The sequence below is a fragment of the Hermetia illucens genome, chromosome 3 (genome assembly GCF_905115235.1).
Source record: "Hermetia illucens chromosome 3, iHerIll2.2.curated.20191125, whole genome shotgun sequence".
NCBI lineage: Eukaryota > Metazoa > Arthropoda > Insecta > Diptera > Stratiomyidae > Hermetia > Hermetia illucens.
In genome coordinates this window covers 171,930,664-171,949,846 of record NC_051851.1, presented here as the reverse complement: position 1 = coordinate 171,949,846, position 19,183 = coordinate 171,930,664, and the positions used below count along the sequence as shown (strand labels likewise).

Here is a 19,183-nt window from a genome sequence, read left to right as displayed (position 1 = left end):
AAAAGGACTAGGACCAGGTGCATTCAGGGTCGAAATTAGTAATAACGATTATCCTTTCGTCCCCACAAATGGCCCCCAGCACTGACGTTTATACCGAACTATAGAGACTGGATCACAGCCTTCAGGTCGAATAGATAGAACCGAATATGTGTTTGCCAAGAACGATCCCCAACTGTTGACAAATGAGGCTCAACTAACTTCCAGACAAACTAGACCAAAAATATATGGCACGCTCGTTACTTAGTCTAGAAATTTGAAATTCCTGTTAAAAACCATTAGGCACATCCCAAAGTCAATTCACTGAAAGTCGGGAGGCCATCTTCCAACCAACCAACCAAGCAGTCAATCAATCAATCAATCACTTTCCCATCAATTCTTGGATATACCTTTCTAACCTTATCCCCACCCTCAATTACATAACCGTGTTCGGACTCAGGACGCAACTTCTACACGAGCAAATGTTTGGAAGGATATTTTTGCATTTTGTTGGTCCTTGAACACTATGACCCTGATCCATGGCAAAAAGGCGTCAGATTTCATGCCTGAGACGACATCGTCACTCGCTTGCCTTATTGCCGTCGTTCCTATGTTTAATGAAGGATGACGCGGTAATATGAGAGGTAAATTTATTTTAGAAAGCGTCGCTAACATGAAAGGACAGTTTTCAGGAAGGAAAGGTTGAAGGTTAGGAGTGAAAATAGATTGAAATGATTAGACAGTTCTAGATGTGATGAATAAATATAATTTTGTAGAAATGTACCTTTTCGGTGAAGAAGGTTTCAGGCGGGCTTAGTTGATTAATAAAACATGTTCATCGAATTAGGGATCAACGTCTTGTAGGGAAAGCACGTAGCTTTGATGAATTCAAACACTTGCCTAATACGTCAAAAGTGCTATTTATTTTTCAATAAAACTTCGTTAACGATGTGATAATCTGAGCAATTAAATTGGAGTTCCAAGGACAACAGTGTGGAGAGGGCGAAAAAAACCCATCCCCTTCGATCATCACCCATGATTCATTTCTCCAAAGTTTCATGTGATAAGTTTCAATCTATTTCGTAAGTGATATAGCATTATTATAACAAAAGTGGTACCCTTGTCCCCCATTTCATTGGAGATGATATGCCAAAAAAAGGACCAAGTTGGGCCCTGCTTTGTTGGACCTCGTGCTACTTGATCTTCGTGCTATTTGATCTCTAGTTATACTGCGGTGCTAGTTGGATAAAGAAAACCATGTATGTCGTAATAGAGCTAAGCATCTGAAAGATAAAAAGATAAAGTCATTAAAAACTTGATTATTCCAACGGAGTGCATACCCCTCTCAGAAGGTTACAGTCAAGTATAACAAACCCTTTGGCGTCAAAAACGATTTTTTCGTGCAAAAGTTGTAGAGAGAAATTCTCGATCTAAAATTACAAACAGGCAAAAAGCTTTCAATACATTTTTATAAGTTCCAAAAGATATTAACTCGAATTAATTTCAAAAAGGACAATTTTATTATGAAATCCCAGGGGACACATTGAAAATATAAGGCATGTGAACATTTACCAAAATCGCCAGCTTCAAATCAGTGACTTTGTGCTTGATACTATGAACTGCGACCGGTATGCGTTTAGCCTACAAGAAATGAGAAATGGGAGACAAATTAAAGTGAAAGTAATAAATCTAATAATTTTAAGCAAAAGTTATCTTAAAGGGACTTAATTTCTAATGCAGAGTTTTGTTCACCACCTGATCCCACGTTGGGCGCCATTAAAACAAAGTACGAATTTTGGTCTATGTTAGGCGTGAGTCAAGCTATATCTGTATTTTTAGTAAAACTACACCTACCTACGGTTTTTTTGCAATTTTTGACATATCATCACGCCTTTATTCGCGCTTATTTCGCGTTGTTTCAACTTTTTCAAAATGGCGCCCAATGTGGGATCATGACGATGGCATTATATACTTATATTAAAAGCTGAAAAATGCTTTGCACTGGCCGCGGCTTCGTGACAGAAGCGGGATGTTATTTGCCTTTTTTGGGACTTGTTTTATCAAATAATGCATTCTATACTGTGCAATTACCTTAAATTTCGCCCCATAGTGCACATTATTGAAAGCATTCGGGCTAATTGATCGTGACAGAAGGGAATCATCTGCCGCATCCGTCAACGTTGCGACGCATGTTGCTCGCAACATGAACTCGAGAAGTTCAAGACCAAATTTAGCGGGACCAGCTGATCAAGAGACGGCTGATGGGCAGAAGAGATTATTTTTGGTGGATTTTAGAGCCTGGAAACTTTCAAAGTTAGCAACCGAGAGTGACGACAAAAACAAGCAAAATTTTTTACTTTTTCGAGTGGAAAACGTGAATCACATCCAAAAACAAGGCTGTTAACAGTGTTGAGTGTCTTTCCGGCGTCAGTTTTGTTTGAAATTGTGTGACATCTACGCACTTGGGGAAATTACTCATAGTTTTGGAAGAGTTTTGCGTTCGCCGTAGAGGAGACGCTATGCTAGTTTGACTCCAAGTGTGTTGTTGTTTGTTGATTGTGTTTTCGATTTTTGTGAACTGATGTTCAATTCCGAAGAAATACTGTTCGCGAAGAAGCGTTGGCTAGACTGTATCATTGGCCGGTTATAGTCAGTGTATATCATATTTAAGTGATTCCATGTTCTTGTAATAATTTGAGAATCTTATTGCTCGATCCGGTAATCGAGCTGCCCGCAAGTAGCGCATGTATGAACAGAATTTCCACTTTAATTAATTTCCATTTTATTCATAGCAACAAACATGCATTTCAACACACACTCTGGGTGGAGCCTTCTTCCTTCCTCCTGCTTAGCCCCACTAACTCGAACACTCTAGGGACATCCTCAAAATAATGGCCTCTGGATATCAAGGATGGGAGGGAACCCTAGGCGCCTCGCCTCATTGAAAATCTGAGGCGGGGGCAAAAATTATTGAGGCTGTGATTCGTCGCGAATTCCCCCCCCCCCCCCCCCTCGATCTCGACACTCGAGTTCGGAGACGCAGGGTCCCGCGCGCTTAGTCGGGCGGTTTTCTTTTATTTTCCAGGTGTAGCTTGTGTTCTGGTTTATTTCGTTAGGTCATAGTGAATTCCCTTGTTCTTTTGGTTATTTTTAGATCTGGTGTGAACCCACGCATCAGTATAGATACGTTGATTTTGTAAAAATGATACGTGAGGGATCGAAGCGCTCAAAGGACCGCTCTCCCCCACATTCCCGAGCCTGGATAGCACAGAGGCGTGCAAGAACAAGTCAACCGAGCCTGAACCTATAATGGAGTTCCAGTATTTGCGGGCAGACGCTTACGGTCACATAGCCAATTTCTTTTTGGTTTTGGGATAGCTCCTCCCTTTAGGTCGTCTTCGTCCACTCAGGATGGTTATTTGGCCGCTCTAATCCCACAAAGCTCATTATATCTCTTAAACCAAATAACCACCTCTTGGTAATAACCGGCAAGCAAAACTTACACAGCAAAAGAAAGAGCGTGAACCTTGGGTAGCCTATATTGTGAAAGACGAATGGAATGTGAAAAATGCTCCAAGCTAAACAAAATGTGGGGACAACGAAACTCAACTCAGGTTGTGGCAAACATTGAAACATCAAATAGAGCCTCCGACATTCACTTGACCCCGGGTAATGATTATAAAAATAACGGATGGAAAAATTGAACATTAATCGGCTTGATGATTGAGCCGATTAGGATTATGAAAAAGTGTCGAATTTTATCCGTCCAATTCCATCGAAGTATCGTCCACACCACTTTATTCGTCACTTTGCTAACCAATGTCATCCACCGCCACAAACGGAACATACAGCTAGAGAATCGTGCCTTTCCGATCTTGTGTTGATAACGTGGAAAACCTCAATGTCCGCTTAGAATCTAGGTAAGGAAACATCCCTTCCGCGACGGTTACCAAACTTGCCGTGGTGAGGGAGCTCAGCGAGGAAAATCCTCTAGGAACCCAGAGGTGACACCTGATGGCAAGCGGTAATCAAAACCCCAAGCCAAGATGTGGCTACCATGTCGAGGGCTGAATGGTCACAGGTGAACTCTGAATAGTGCGAAAAGAATAGGATGAAACTCCTCCTAGCTGTAAGGACTGCATCCTCACAAGACATTAAGCCTCGCTCTGAGTAGGCAGGTGCATACCGTAAACTGTTACGGCTAATCTTTGCCTACAAAAGCACGAACGAGTGGCTCAGGCAGTACTGCTCCCTCCTCAACAATATGTAGGAGGGTGCGCGACTAACCTTGAAAAGGGTCTCTCAGCAACCATGTTCATAAAGTGCGTTCTCTGACCTCAAGAGAGGAGCGCAATGTTACTGAGGCCCTGGAACAACATGCTGTCAATAATAACCTCAACACCTGGATGCTGTATGGTGCTCTGCAAAAGAAGTTCCTAGTGGAACATTCATCAGAGCTATCCAATTTGCCAAATGTAAAGGCATGTGGGTAATAGCAGGATGTGATATCAACGCTAACCACATATACTGGGGAAATTCCAACATCAATGCAAGACGATCGACGATTGACTCTGTTATGGGTATAGATCCACCTTTACCTCCTTAACCCTGCAAAACTTAGGGACATCCTCCAACCATGGCCAGAGGGTGTCAAAGAAGGAGGGAACCTCAGAGGTTGCGCTTCAATAAACATCTAAGACAGAAAGAACAAGGATCGAGAATGTCCGTCGTGGATCTCCCATCCTCGATCGCGGCACTCGGGTCCGGATCATTCCCACGATCACTGTCACTTCCGGTCCTGAGAAAACAATCAAAGGCAACACGTAAATTTCCCCATTTTTGCATCTGCGCAAGGCGCTTACGATACAATCCCTTGTCTTTAAACCTCCGCAGAATGGACTAGAATGGACTGTGTTTCACTTATAAGAAGGCGTTACCTACTAAAAGAAAGGACCTCAATGTTTGCCGTTAGCTGATTTAGGGGGCCTTGTCTGGTGTTGCTTTGATTTGCTCGAGACAATTTACCCTCAACTGGAGCGTCGATCCAAGGTATCAACTCGCCGATCAACAAAGGACGCGCCATCGAAATTCTCTTTTTAGTCAAGAAGATTACTTCCGTTCTTTTCAGTCCAAAACTGGAACAATAGGCAGTCAGTTATCCATCCCCTTACCCATCGCATCAATATACCAAGCCTGATTTAGGCCAGTTCAACAGTGCATCAAACAAAAAGTGTTGCAACATCATCTAATAATCGACCAGGTGTAACTCTTCTGGTATAATCTCCAACAACCCCTGGCTCTCTAGTGTTTCATAGGCAGAGAGCAGCCCTCAGGTGATCTCCCGAAATCGGTCAAAGGTAAGCCGGTAAGTAAAAGTTTCGAGTGTGAACATATCCGCAATTTTATGGAGTCGATGTGGCATAGAGCTTTACTTCTCTACTACTACTACTCGCCGAAATCAACAATTGGTACCCCAGCTCAATGAACAGCATTCACAAGAACTAAAACTGAACGGTCTTGCCACCTTCCGGCATGAAACACCAATTTATATAGTTCTACCAAAACGCCGTCAGGTCCTGGCGTCTTCTTATTTTTCATAGAAATAACTGCCTCTTCCAGCTTTTTCATATCGAGAAGTGGAAAATCCTCGGGGAGGGTCCGTATGGAATTTTCACACGATTTGGTTGATCTCTTTGAGATTAAGTGAAAAGGATTTCCACAGGGCCTCAATTTGTTGAGTGATCAGTTTATTACTGAGCCCCCAGAGATACTTCTGTACCAAGACTAGACTAGTTCTTCCTTTAGCTGATTTGTACCCAGTCATTGTGATGCATTTCTCCTTCCAGTTGTTTATACCTTAAACCAACTATCGCCGTCCAACGATACGTAGAAGGCACCCTGGGTGTCCCCCGGAGCATGCAAGCTCCGCAGACTATCGTTACTAAGTTCATAACTAAATTTACGACAATGCCAACTGCAGGACCACCGTACTCCGCGCTACAGCGCGGTTTTCGGAATTCCAAGAATTTCGACGTATCTCCCAGTGTTCACCTTCGCGATATTCCATGAGTTGGGAGAGCATTGGGCTGATGCCGAAAGATAGCGTCAACCATTTCAAGTGCGATGTATTTATATCCACTCACCGGAGAGTCATCCAGAACTCACTACCTTTCCATCGACTACCCCACTGATTCCGACGCAAAAGTTCCATCGAGAATCCTTCCTTTGTAGCCTGGGCATTAAAACGTTGTCATAGATCTGATGGTTAAAATGATGAGCTCCACTCTCGCCCCTATTATCAGGTTTTACCCTGATATTGAAGTCACCTGTAACCCAGATCACCCTCTCTTTTGAATTAGATAGATTATGAGTTTTTTTGAATAGCATCTGACCGAACTTCAAGGTTTTTGTTCATTAAATCAGGGAAACTTTTTGGTGTGACTGGAGTTTAGGCAGGAGCTTTTTCCGGTAGATTGTCTTGCAGCTTACAGACTTCCAGTGCTAGGAAAAGAAAACTGCTAGAAGCATGTTAACCAGTTATTGCGTATGCTTCAGTAACTGTTTGTGGACGTGTTTCAACGTTTTCCAGGTGCGCTCTTTTAGGCGCAGCAAGGATAATTGGTATGTGTGTCGATGGCATCTAGATGGTTTTATTGTATGTTTCCTCATCTCATGCACCACATACACGACACCAACACCAAAAACAGAAATGCGAGGAATTTTTCACACCCAAGCGATTGAAGAAAGTCGAATATGCGCAATACTTTTCTTCCACCATTGGAATTCAAGCAATACGCCGGAAAACGAATTTCCTATATCTAATCTTCTTAATAGGAATTTACCGACATATTTATCACATTCTCTGATTTGCAACTTATCCCCAGGAAAATAGTAATAAGTGTCATTACAATAGGCTTCGTCACGTGCAAACTCATTATGAAAGTATCTCTTATTCAATCACGGGTCACTTTTGGAATGATCGTCTCATGCATCATAGTCTCTGACTAAATCTAAATAAAACAAAGCCTTTGACGCCCGATCCCAATAAAGCAAGTGTTATCACGCTGTCAGGGACAACGTCCAAGTTTATCATCCAACAGTAAACTGCGCTATGAAATTGCTTCGTGCATCACAGCAACTTGAAGAAATAACATTCCACAGCTGGCATTTTGTTTATTAACACCCCAACGAACGCGTCAAACTCGAAACCCACAATAATATCATTCGCCCTGTCACCTCTATGATTCCAAACGTTAGCCAATTACCAAAGATAATAAACTACACCCCACTATGATAGTGACGAAGGTATAGATAGGAGAACAATTTAAAATGCCGTGATCACATCTGAAATGAAAACACCTGCATATGAAATTACACCCATTTTGGAGGAGAGACGATTTGAGCATTTCCTCATGGAACGTTTGCACCCCCTAGCTGCCCAGCAGCGTTACAACAGGTGCGTTGGCAGAGACCGGTTTAATGGAAAAGAGCCTCTATATCATCGGTTTTAAAAATCGAAGTGCACAGCCGTTAACACTCTGCGTTTCCGAGGCAAATTTTGAAATACGTCTCATTAATGTTTATGCCCCTACAGCGGAGACTACAGAGTCGGAGAAGGATACCTTCTACGAAGCACTTGAGCAACGGAATGAAAAGATACCGCATACCGAGTAATGCTGCGTTCTCAAAGGACGCAGGCACTCGCGAAGACTTATCACGAACTCCGTCGAGCCGAGAAAGGCTTCAGGCTTGAGGTATCCCGACCAAATTGATAAAACTGACTAGGCTGACCCTGACCAATGTGCGAGGCCTGCTAAAAGCAGCAGGATCACTCTCAAGACCACTCAACATCAACAAAGCACTAAGACAAGGCGATGCCCTATCATGCGTCATCTTTAACCTGGCCCTGGAAAAAGTGATCCGAAATGCAGAGGTTAATGCCAGAGGCACCATCCTCTTCAAGTCTACCCAACTACTAACCTATGCTGACGATATCGACATCATGGGAAGGTCAATCGAGAAGTGCAATCTACCTTCATCCAGATCGAGGAGGCGGTCCAAGATCTTGGGCTACACATTAACGAAGCCAAGACGAAATATATGATGGCAACGTCAGCACCAAAAACCAAACAACATCAATCCCCACTGGTCAAACAACAACAATAAAAATAGGAGACTACAGCTTTGAGACCGTTGACAATTTCTCCTATCTAATGTCAGATGGCAGCTACGATGAGGAAATCCGCGCACGGTTGTTGTCAGTCAACAGAGCCTATTTCAGCTTACAAAAACTGTTCCGCTCGAAACGTCTCACCATAGGGTCAAAGCTCTTCCTGTACAAGACAATGATCTTGCCAATCCTCCTGTATTCCTCGGAGACTTGGGTTCTTAGCAAGAAAAATTGCGAACTCTTGGACGCGTTCGAGAGCAGAATCCTCTGAAGAATTTTTGGCCCCCTACATGAAGATGGACGATTCCGTAGCCTACATAACGACGAAATCTATGAGGTAATCCGGCTGAATGGGTTGTGTTGGACGATTACCTAATCCGTATAGATAAGAGATCATCCTGCGGCCGGAAAGTCTATAAGGGCAATATCTATGGTTGAAAAAAGATCACGGGGCAGATCCTGCCTGAGATAAAATGATCGCGTAGGCCAGGACGACAGACACCTTTTAGGGATAATGGACTTCGGCGCAAACCCCGGTTTTGCGCGTCTGGAGTTCGTTTCTAAAGCTGGCCTAGACTGCATGTCGGTTGTTGCGCCGCTGATGATAATGACCTCACCACCACTTTGACTAGCCCCAAACTGATTACTATCCATTTTAAAAATATTCATTTCTGTTGGGCAACCCTTACTTTGGTTTCCTCTGGTGCCTTCTGGACTTATTGTAAATGGCGCCCAATGTGGGATTACACGTCAAGCAATTTGAATGGAGGACTTTTTTTCTAAACATTGGAGATGCAAAGTGCTGGACTAAAGTATGGTAAGCAATATGGTTTTTAATTTGGTCTGGTATACAAGGGAGGATGTTACCTCTCTGGCAAAAACGCTGTTGTTCCAAGGACAAGAGGTGATGATTGGAAAACGGATCAAAGAAATCGGGTCTGTTTTATTTTGGACAATATTCTCATACACAATTTATCCTCAAGTGGGAAAAATTGTAAGCGAGAATATGAGGACGAGGGAGAGGTTTAGATTCGAAAATATCAAGGTTGCAGAGTGGGTGATATACCAGGCAATGATAGTGGTCCTTAAGAACGAAATGTCACGGCGGAAGTTCGAATGAGCCATGGAGTCTCAGTAATAAAAGTTATAAGTTGTTACTTTCATTTGACTCAACTCAAACCGCATCCCAAGTTGTTATTTGTACACTTAGGATGGAATGATAATTCAGTTCTGATCCCTGCCTCCACCACGCCTTCAATTCTCTCAGCCAACTGACCATGTCCTTCTGTTGAATAGTGCCAACCATTCGTAAGGCAGTAAATAGGGGCTGTCCCAAAAGGTGGTAGTCGGTCACATATTAAAGAAGGATGACAATTGCATTGCTGGTTACGCCGTGCAGTGGAATCTACTGTCCCTAATGGCCGACGAGTGGCTCGCCTCAAGAGCACTTGGCGCAGAGCAGTAGAGGTGGAGTGAAAGCATCTCGAAAAGTCCTGAAGGGAACTGAAGTGCATTTTAGCGAACCGCAAACATTGGCGTATGATTATCGCCACGAAGAGGTAAATGGCAACCATACGTATATTTTTTGAAGTATTAATAAGCAGAGGAGCTAAGAAAAGACCCACCTGAAAAACGATGCTGCCGCGGAAACTTTTGTTATTTTATTTTCAAAAAGGATCCGAAAGCTTGCAAGTGAGAAAATATAGGAAAGACATTTCTAGAAACAACTTACCGCGTCCATGCATTCCTTTGAACTAATCAAAGTTACCAACAATATCGTTAACGTCGGAATCAAGGAGACACCATACTCTGTGAAAAAACACCAAAAAAGATTTAGTTAGTCACCTTTTCACCAAAAATCTGATCATACTATCACTTATCTACTATCTTAAAGACATGTATCTACCTCCGCAATCAAGTTTACGTGAAAGTCGATAATAATTAAAATACGAGTCACCCAAAAATTGCAAAAAATCATTCATGACATTGGATAAAATGGAAAACCCAAAAGCTGAGTTGACACTTCGCAACATTTCATGAACAATTGCATTCGCTTTTTTCACAACTTTCAACTCAGCAAGATAAAACTTCATCCAATCGTTCCTCTGGCTCTCCACCATCTCATCGACCACCCTTAGATTCTCAAAGATATTTTGAATCTGTGATTTCAGCACGTCCACATAAAGAATGAATTGGAGATGATGAATTCGAATTGTGAATATCCCGGGAATATACACCATAGTAAATAGCGTTGCCTGTCTCCTTTGCAGGATTACTTGCAGGAGCCATAGTTCCGCTGCAATGGATACTCCAATCACAAGCCAGAATTTCCTTAGATAGTAGCGAATCAAAGATGGTTTACATTTTGGATAAAGGACCTTCATTTCCACGTAAAGTTTCCAAAAATTGGCGTGTTCGCACTTTTGGGTAAAGGACTCGATTATATTCCAAAAATAGGCTGACGACATGGCTGATAGTTTCAGGATGTCGTTGAAGTATCCAAGTTTTTCGCCAGGAAAAAGGATGTAGTCCTCATAGATGCAAATAATCACAATTATTACGAATAGGATTAGTAGATGAATCAGTGTAATGGCAGTTAGTCTTCTGTAACAAATCCACTCCTTTTTTCGGCCCCCGGTTGGAAGGTTAATGGGAAGGAAGCCAAGGATCTGGAAAAGGCGCAGAAAATTGCCAAGGAGACTGGATGTGATCATTGCGAATTGCACTCTGAACCAATGATTTTCTGAAACTGAAATGATTTTACAAAGGACTCGGGGTCATTTTAATTACTTTGCGTCCATACATGTCGGTCATTAGCAACCTGTACTGCTTTTAATTGGATTGGAAACAGCCCAGAACAATGTGTAGATTAGATTGGGTTTAAGGCCACTAGTAATTATAAGATTAGTCATTACATCCAACCATTGAATGGAATTCGATAGTATCCTGAAAGTTGTAGGCAGCGCTTAGGAAGAAGAAGAATTTGTAACCCCATATATTAGCCCCATGACATCATCTCCTATAAAGTCAATTCAAAATGGTCCCTCCTTCTTTTTTTTCAGTCTTTGTCCTGTTCACTTTTGGGAATCATATTTAGGACTGAAAAACTCTGAGTCTCCAAAACATAGTACTTCCCGTTCAGTAATTCCATCCATAAAAAAGAGAGTCTAAAAGCCGAAAGCAATTCAACGACGAGAAGAAAAAGTCAACCAATTTCCAGAAAGCCTAAATGAGTGTCCTTTTCGTCATTTGGACGGGTAATGAGAAAGATTTCTCGTCATAATATTTTCAGACTGGAGGCTCTATCCCACAAGCTGCCAAGGGCGGGCGATGATCAGAAAGACACCGTGGGTTCCTCGAGACGTCAAAGAGGGCAGAGCCATCCCACAACCTAAAAAGTTGGCGAAATTGATCGTGGAGGTCCGTCTGTAAATACTGAAGTTCGCCCGAAATGTTCCGTCGACCCGCGCTTGCTTGCCTCTATGCTAGCCGGGCTTGGAGATGTGTAGGGGTGGAGATCCTTTAAACACTACAATCCCTCACATATCATATCCGCACCAGAAGCTGCAAACCACAACATGGGACATCGCGTGAACCTAACAAAAGACGCGAGCTAAACCTAGAAACGAAAGGAACAAAAAACCGTTTAACCACGCATGTGGAGCCCTAAAACTCTCTTTTCCCCTCCCTCTCTAATCGCCTAAACTGACCAAAAATAAGGAGATCCTTTAATATATGGCCTAAGGTTTTTGCATCTGAGGTTGCAGAGGCATCGATTGAAGATTCCATCCGCCGTGAGTCTTCCCCCTCGATCGGAGCACTCAGGTCCGAAGTTTGACTTCAAACCGGCAGTCTGGCGCTGAATTTTTTTTCCAAGATTCACCTTACGTACTGAGTTTTCGTTAGGTTACCGAGATACCCAATGGCTGTTAGGTTTTCAAAAATTTTGCCAACTTTTAAGTTAGTCTTGGTCGTCTCCGGTCACACAAGCGGTTCGAGATGGGAACCTCCAGGTAACACTGGCTGTGTTTCCTCTTGAACTAGAGGTATTCTAGCATGTCACAGCCTAAAGGACCAAAATTGAACTTTGCTGCAAGATGCCATTGTGAACAGTAGATAGGTAGAGGGATTAAGGCCACTTATGGCTCGATTGCTGGACAGGAGTATATTCATAAATAGCAAACCCGGTACATTAGCGGTTCTCCCTGAAGAGCATCAGATCGTCTTTCTCCTGGACATGGAAACATAAATGAGTTTCTCTTCTCGCAAAACCTTGCTTCCAGTCTGAATTGTATTCACCTTCTGTGTCTGTCCGGCGAACTTTAAAACCCACAATCTAAACGACCACAGTACCTTGAACGTAAGCCTTTGTTTTGTTTGGGAACTAAGGGATCCTAAGTCGGCATCCACTTGATGTCGGACGGTCCACTTGGAGAGCAACTTACTCTCATTTTTTCTATATAATTCGCAGCTTTTTCGCCTTTGCGGTCACCACCAACAATCACTTTCGGTCAAGCTGCTTCAAATGCGGAGTTTTGGCAGCTTCTGTTGAGTTGTCTTCCAAGGTAAAGATTGGGCAGCATCTGATAAGTTGTCTCTTCCCTGGTCGAAACCGTCGGTCATCTTCGCACGTCCGCCTTTGACTGTTGACTCACCGGGCGGGGGTCGAGCGGGGATAACACAGGAGGATAACAAGGAGGCTCTGGTGTGGCACCCATAACGGACTCCAGGAGTAAATTTTTTTCGGGGGTATCCCGCAGGGCTGGGTATTGGGCCCACTACTATGGAGCATCATATACAACGATGTATTTAATATTCCCCTTCCGAGGGAAGCCACAGTGCTGGGTTACACTGACGACATAGCGCTGGCTGTTGTCGCAAAGCATCTCGAAGATGCTGAGTTGGCTAGAGAGCTCTGGTCTAACATTTGCGGAGGAAAAAACAGAAGCGGTCATCATCACTAAGCGCCGGAAGAGAAATTTCGCCCGTATTAGAATCGAGAATCATATCATCATTTCCAGGCCGACCATCAAATACTTGGGGGTGGTAATAGACAAGAAGCTCAGCTATAAGCAACACGTGCAGTATGTTTGACAAATCTTCTACTGCTAATATGGCCCTGGCATCACCCTTGCCATGCTGAACTTGGGAGGGGAATACCCCTAGGTTGCTTATAGCCCGGGTGATGATCTCAAACATGCTCTATGCGACCCCAGTTTGGAGGGAGGCGCTGCAGATGTCAGTTAATACTAACAAACTGAGTGAAGTCTAGAGGAGGACAGCCTTGAGGGTATTCTCTGCCTTCAGGACTGTGTCAGATGATGCTGCATTCGTCATCTCTAAAATGATGCCGATTGCCAGATGGCAGATGAGATGGCGAACATATACAATGCGAAACCAATCTCTCTCTTATCAGAGACGAAGAAGGCTGAGAGGGAGAGATCCATAAATAGATGGCATAAGCGGTGGGAATGCTCGGGAAAGGGTCGGTGGACTCACAGACTCATTCCTGCCATCAAAGAGTGGTTCGAGAGACGGCAATATCTGCACAGGTTTAAATTGGAGACATCACCCGACTGTCCAAATTGCGATGAAGTCACAGAGGACCCAGAGCATGTATTCTTCCACTGTCCGAGATTTGTGGAAGAAAGGAGGAATTTAGAGGAGACTCTAGGAGAGATGCTGGTACCAGAAAATCTGGTGCCGAAAATGGTAGCACAACAAGAGAATTCGGAGCCGGTCAATTCCATGATCACATCAATCCAAAATAAATTGCGAATGGCAGAGGAGAGGAGAAAAGTGCGATCACGTACGTCGCGTATAGAAGAAAGGTGACTAATCTAGAGTGAGCAAGATGAGCTGACTCCGCCCCGTGATGTAATACCTGGTGGTTCCCCGGGGCAGGAAGGGCGTCGGGGTGGTTTTAGTGGGTAAAAATCCCCCACGGTGGTATGTCCACACCAGTCTCTTTTAAAGATTTTCACCTCCTCACAAAAAAAAGACACTATACCACTATACCCCGGTGAGAGCTCTCCATATCAGAGAGTGTTACACGATAACATAAGACTCATCGATGCCGAAACGTTATACTTTCCTCAGTAGAAGTCCTAACTGCTGGTGGAATAGTGAACCGTCTGATCCGCGTGTTTTCGGGTCAGACCAGCGGCCCAGAGGGCTATGGGTAGGATTGACCAGGAGGTGAAGCAGCGTTTCTACAAGGAGGTTCGAAGAAGCCTCGCGAAGCAAAAGGAACTGCTTTAAGCAACTCTGAACAAAGACATACGCCAAATGCTAGTGTTGTTGACTCAACCTGGTGAACCCCCTGGTGAACAATCTTCCTACAGACATAAATGTCTATTAGATACTACAAGGGAAGTGGTTGTGCGAATAATCAATAGCAGCTGGCTCCCTGCTGTAGAAAATCGGGGACGCTTATCATACCGACAGTTCGGCTTCCGTACGGTCAGATTATCTATCCACGCGACCAAACTGGTCACTGGCTTAGCTGAAAATGTGATACATGGGGAGGTTGGCACTCGGAAGTTAGCGCAGTAATTACCCTTGACGTGCGAAATACATTAAACTCGGCCAGCTAGAACCTTGCAAGGAGATCTTTGGTTGCGATTGAGGTAACTGCACTTGTTGTCAACTATTTAAGAGGTAGAAAGCTCTGGTACTACACAATGGACCCGGAGAATACATTGTCTCCGCGAGTGTTCCTTAGGGCTCTGTGCTGAAACCGCTGTTGTCAGCATCATGTGTCATGATATCCTTGGCATCGCAATTGTTTGCGAGACCACAATAGTAGATTACGCCGATGAAATAGCTGCGATTGCTGTTGCAAAGCATCTTATGGATGTGGAATGGTATTCATCTCAAACAACCTCAGCTATAAAGAAGTGGCTGAAAGATGCAGGTCTTGCGTAGTAGAGAGCAAAGGATAAGCGGTGCTTATCACGAAGTGGAGTAAGCAAAGCACTGCTCGTATCAGAGTGAGGAAGCGTATCATCATGGCATCATGCATGGTGCTAGCAAGGAGGCGTTTATAACTAGAGTGGTGAGCCATATACTGCTCTACACAGTGCCAATTTAGGCAACTTCAATGCATACCACATGCAATGCTCAAAAGATGAGCGCGGTTTATAGAAAGATCATCTTAAGAATGTGCTGCGGTTTTAGAACCACTTCAGACGCGGTAGCAGGAATGATGCCGATTGACATTTTGGCCAACGAGATGACCCGCATCAAAGATGGACCCGATTCTTCTTCTGATTCGCACGTGAAAAACACCAAAGGGAGAAATCGTTAGGTAAGTGGCAACAACGTTGAGAGTGGGCGGAAAAGGGTTGGACAGGATTTACTTCAGCAGTAATGACGTATCCTTTGAAAGCCCACATTGGGCGCCAATTTTCGAAAGTAGGTGTGGTATGGTATGGAGGTCCTACAATCAAGCACAGGATTGCCTGCTGTTAATACGATACTCATGATTATCATTATCCTATTTCTCTGCCCCTGAGCTTTATAGACGCCCCTGTAGGAACCGTAAAAGTGAAAACCTATTTCTTTAAGACCCACGTTGGGCGAGGGATTTTAAAAAGTTGTTGGGTGGGGGGAGGGTCCTAGATTTAATGACACACTTGAACATACATACTGCTCATAACTAGCATTTACTAGAAAACATTTTTAAGGATTTTTTTTTTTATAAAAAGGAACTAACTTGATATATATGGCTCATGACTACTTATAAACCAGCTAGCAAAGAATGCATCAACTGTAAACTGAGTAAAGCACTGAACTAAACACGCACAGATTCCTATACCGAAAACCCGATTACAAAGGATATTTATATCAAATATACTCCCGAGATTACCGCTGGCAATCATCAAATTGAACAACACATTCCGTTTCACTTCGGACTCTTTGCAATGGTCCTCGATATCAAAATAAAGAGCTCTTAATTTTGCCTCAATGCAATCAATGTAGAAAAGATACTTAAAATAATACAATCGAATGCCAATCTCAAGGGGAAATGATACAAGATAAAAATTGAGAGCATTTCTATCAATTGTAGTGTCATATAAGCACAGGAGTCGAGAGGTCATGTAGGCCGCAAAAACCACGCAAATTCGTATCAAAAGTCTATTACTGCAGTCGACCCCGAATTTCAATTGTAATTTTATCCAAAGTTCGCGTTCTAGTTCGCGCTTGAGTAATGATTCTATCAAAAGAATCAAGTATGCAACAAAGGCTGAATATATCCAAATACTATCGCATATGTACGCAATTATATTTCTCGTATAAAAGATTTTTTCCCGGTAAATAGCGACCAATATCACTTCCATCAGAAGAGCTACAAAAACGGCAACTGTAGAATATAAACCGAAAATCGAAAATACAGGATTCCATCCAAAAAACTGAATTAATGAAAAGAAAAATTTGGTTTTCCAATAAAAGGCCATTCTACGCAATTGTTGAAGATACATTAGCTATTGGAAGTTAGAATCCTGGAATCCTGTTGCATGCTAACGACATTATCGATGTTATTATTTGAGTGCTTTGAAGCGCAACGTTGCAAAAAAAAGATTAGATTCCATGCCATCAGGCCATTAGCAATATTATTCTCCACAGGAACGGGAAGGGTAGTAGCTAGTAATTTAGTTCAAAGACATCTAGTTGGACAAAAAAGGACTTAACCAGAGTTATGCAGCTCTTCAAACTTAATCATCAATTGTGTTATAGTACCCTTAATTGCCATCCCCCATTTTTGTACATTAGATCACGCGAGATATTAAGGACTATTTCATCAAGAAATTATTCCATCTTTCATAGAAAAGCTATTTTTTACCAGCATTTATCTTTGAAACTGCCCCCCCCCTTAAGCATTGTCTATTCTAGCCTGGATTTAAGGCAAACATACAAGCTTACATCCTTAGCGCAAAAATTAATTTTAGAACGATTCAAGAGCTAATTTCCTTCCTCCAAATAATCCCCAGCTTATAAACGCATCATAGGATTGTTTTGTACCCCTGAAATTGATAGTGGCCCCTCCATTAATCCAAGCAATTTAGGCTCTTTTCCTTCCCTCTTTCCTTCCGCTCTTTCTAGCCCTCGTTTCGTCCTTGGGCGGGTTGTTTCTCTGCCCCTTAATATATCCACGGGTAGAATGGAGGCAGGTTCCTCAATAACTGCCGTAGCAGTACAGGTGCCATCGTTTTGGTGTAGGAGCCCCGCATGAGGTCCGCGCGCAACCCGTGATTGCCGAGGTGTTTCGTGAGTAGACGTTGGCAGCATTAACAGTCAGCAATTCTAATTTGACAGAGGTAGTCAGTGTTCTGCGCTCTGGAAGTGGGTCTAAATCACAGTTTACATCCACCTCCCGAAAACGACAATCAGATAGTAGGTCATCAGGACCTTCGACTCACGTGGATAAAATAGCAAAATGCTCGTATCTATCCTAACAGGCGAATACGATCTACTTGATCATCAACGAACTCAAGCGGAGTAAAACTAACTAACTGTAAAACTAACAGAAAGCGAAACCTACCACCTTCAACCGCAATCGAATAAGAGGAGCAGAGGGTGCAAGCGCTCAGACACCGAACAACCACGGCAAAACTGGAACAGGCTCGAACTGCGAACCCTTAAGTGACATGGCTAGGAGTCTCGAGTTGCGCCGGCGTATTTTCATTCAGCCGGGAGAGCTGAGCAGAGGGGTACATCTCCTGCTTTGATTCCTCCCTGGTGAGCCGTGGGTTCCATCTCATAACTTGCAAAAACCAGTCCTCCAGGGACTTTCTAGGGTCACCCGTCGCTAGGAACAGCAACGCCTGCGAGATTGAAGAGCTCAAGGTTATTCCATATGATAAAATCCCCAAGAGCCCGGTCGCTCGCATTTGATAGCCCATGAAAAATTGGGGGATGAGAAGAAACTGCAGGTAAACTGCCAAACTCTCCGGCTCCGCATAAATGGAGGATGCATGGAGGCACTGGGAAAGGTAGACGATAAAGTGTAGTTCGGAGTCAAGAACGTAAAATATAAAGTGTTCCTCTCAACAAAATTAAACAACGACCTGGATCTAGCCGACGCCCCGAACAAACTGTTGATGCGATGGAAATCGGGGATCCGACTGGGACTGAGGATCTCCTACGCAAGCTGATCATGCTAACGGTAGCATAGATAAATCTGTAGCCCTCAAAGTGTGTCTCAACCAATCTGCTTTTAGATCGGACAAGGCCAATGCAAAAAAGGACTCTAAAGCAAAAATTACAATTTATTCCACAGGACAAGAGGCACTGATCGGCATAGACCTACAGCCGAGCTAGGTTCCAGCGACCTAACCGTGGTTAAACTACAACATCGGAGAACATGCCATGTTACTCCCCACAGGAACGGGAAGGGTAGCAGCTAGTAATTTAGTTCAAAGTCATCTAGTTGGACTAAAAAAGGACTTAACCAGAGTTATGCAGCCCTTTATGCTTAATCATCATAACCCTCTTAATTGCCATCCCTATTTCTGCACATTAGATCACGCGAATTATTAAGGACTATTTCATCCGGATAGCTCAGTGGATAGAGCACTAGGCTGTCATACGAAAGGTCGAGGTTCAAATCTCACTGGTGGCAGTGGAATTTGCATCGCGATTTGACGTCGGATACCAGTCGACTCAGCTGTGAATGAGTACCTGACTCAAATCAGGGTAATAATCTCGGGCGAGCGCAATGCTGACCACATTGTCTCCTAGTGTACCGTTACGGTCTTGAATAAAGTGCTCTAACACACTTCAAGGCCCTGATCCAATATGGATTGTTGCGCCAACGATTATTATTATTATTTCATCAAGAAATTGATCCAGGTTAAACACCTTTCATAGAAAAGTTATTTCTTATTCACATTTATCTTTGAAACTACCACCCCTTAAGCATGTTCTATTCTAGCCGGTATGTAAGGCCACCAGAACAAGCTAAGGAGCTAATATCATCCCTCCAAAGAATCCCCACTGAAATTGATAACGTCACTCATAAGGTGGCTACAGCAA

The 19,183-nt window shown here is 43.3% G+C and overlaps 1 protein-coding gene across 1 annotated transcript in view; it reads right to left on the bottom strand.

Annotated features, from left to right (window-relative positions):
- Positions 1–954: 954 nt before the first annotated feature.
- Positions 955–19,183, bottom strand: part of LOC119652723 (gustatory receptor 8a-like) — a 47,066-nt gene continuing 28,837 nt past the window's right edge. Inside the window, exons 2-5 of the mRNA XM_038057016.1 lie at positions 9,879–9,955; positions 1,549–1,617; positions 1,317–1,406; positions 955–1,259 (exon numbers count right to left, since the gene is read on the bottom strand). Coding sequence (XP_037912944.1) covers positions 1,197–1,259; positions 1,317–1,406; positions 1,549–1,617; positions 9,879–9,955 — 299 coding nt within the window. The 3' untranslated portion in view covers positions 955–1,196. The remainder of the gene's footprint in view (positions 1,260–1,316; positions 1,407–1,548; positions 1,618–9,878; positions 9,956–19,183) is intronic.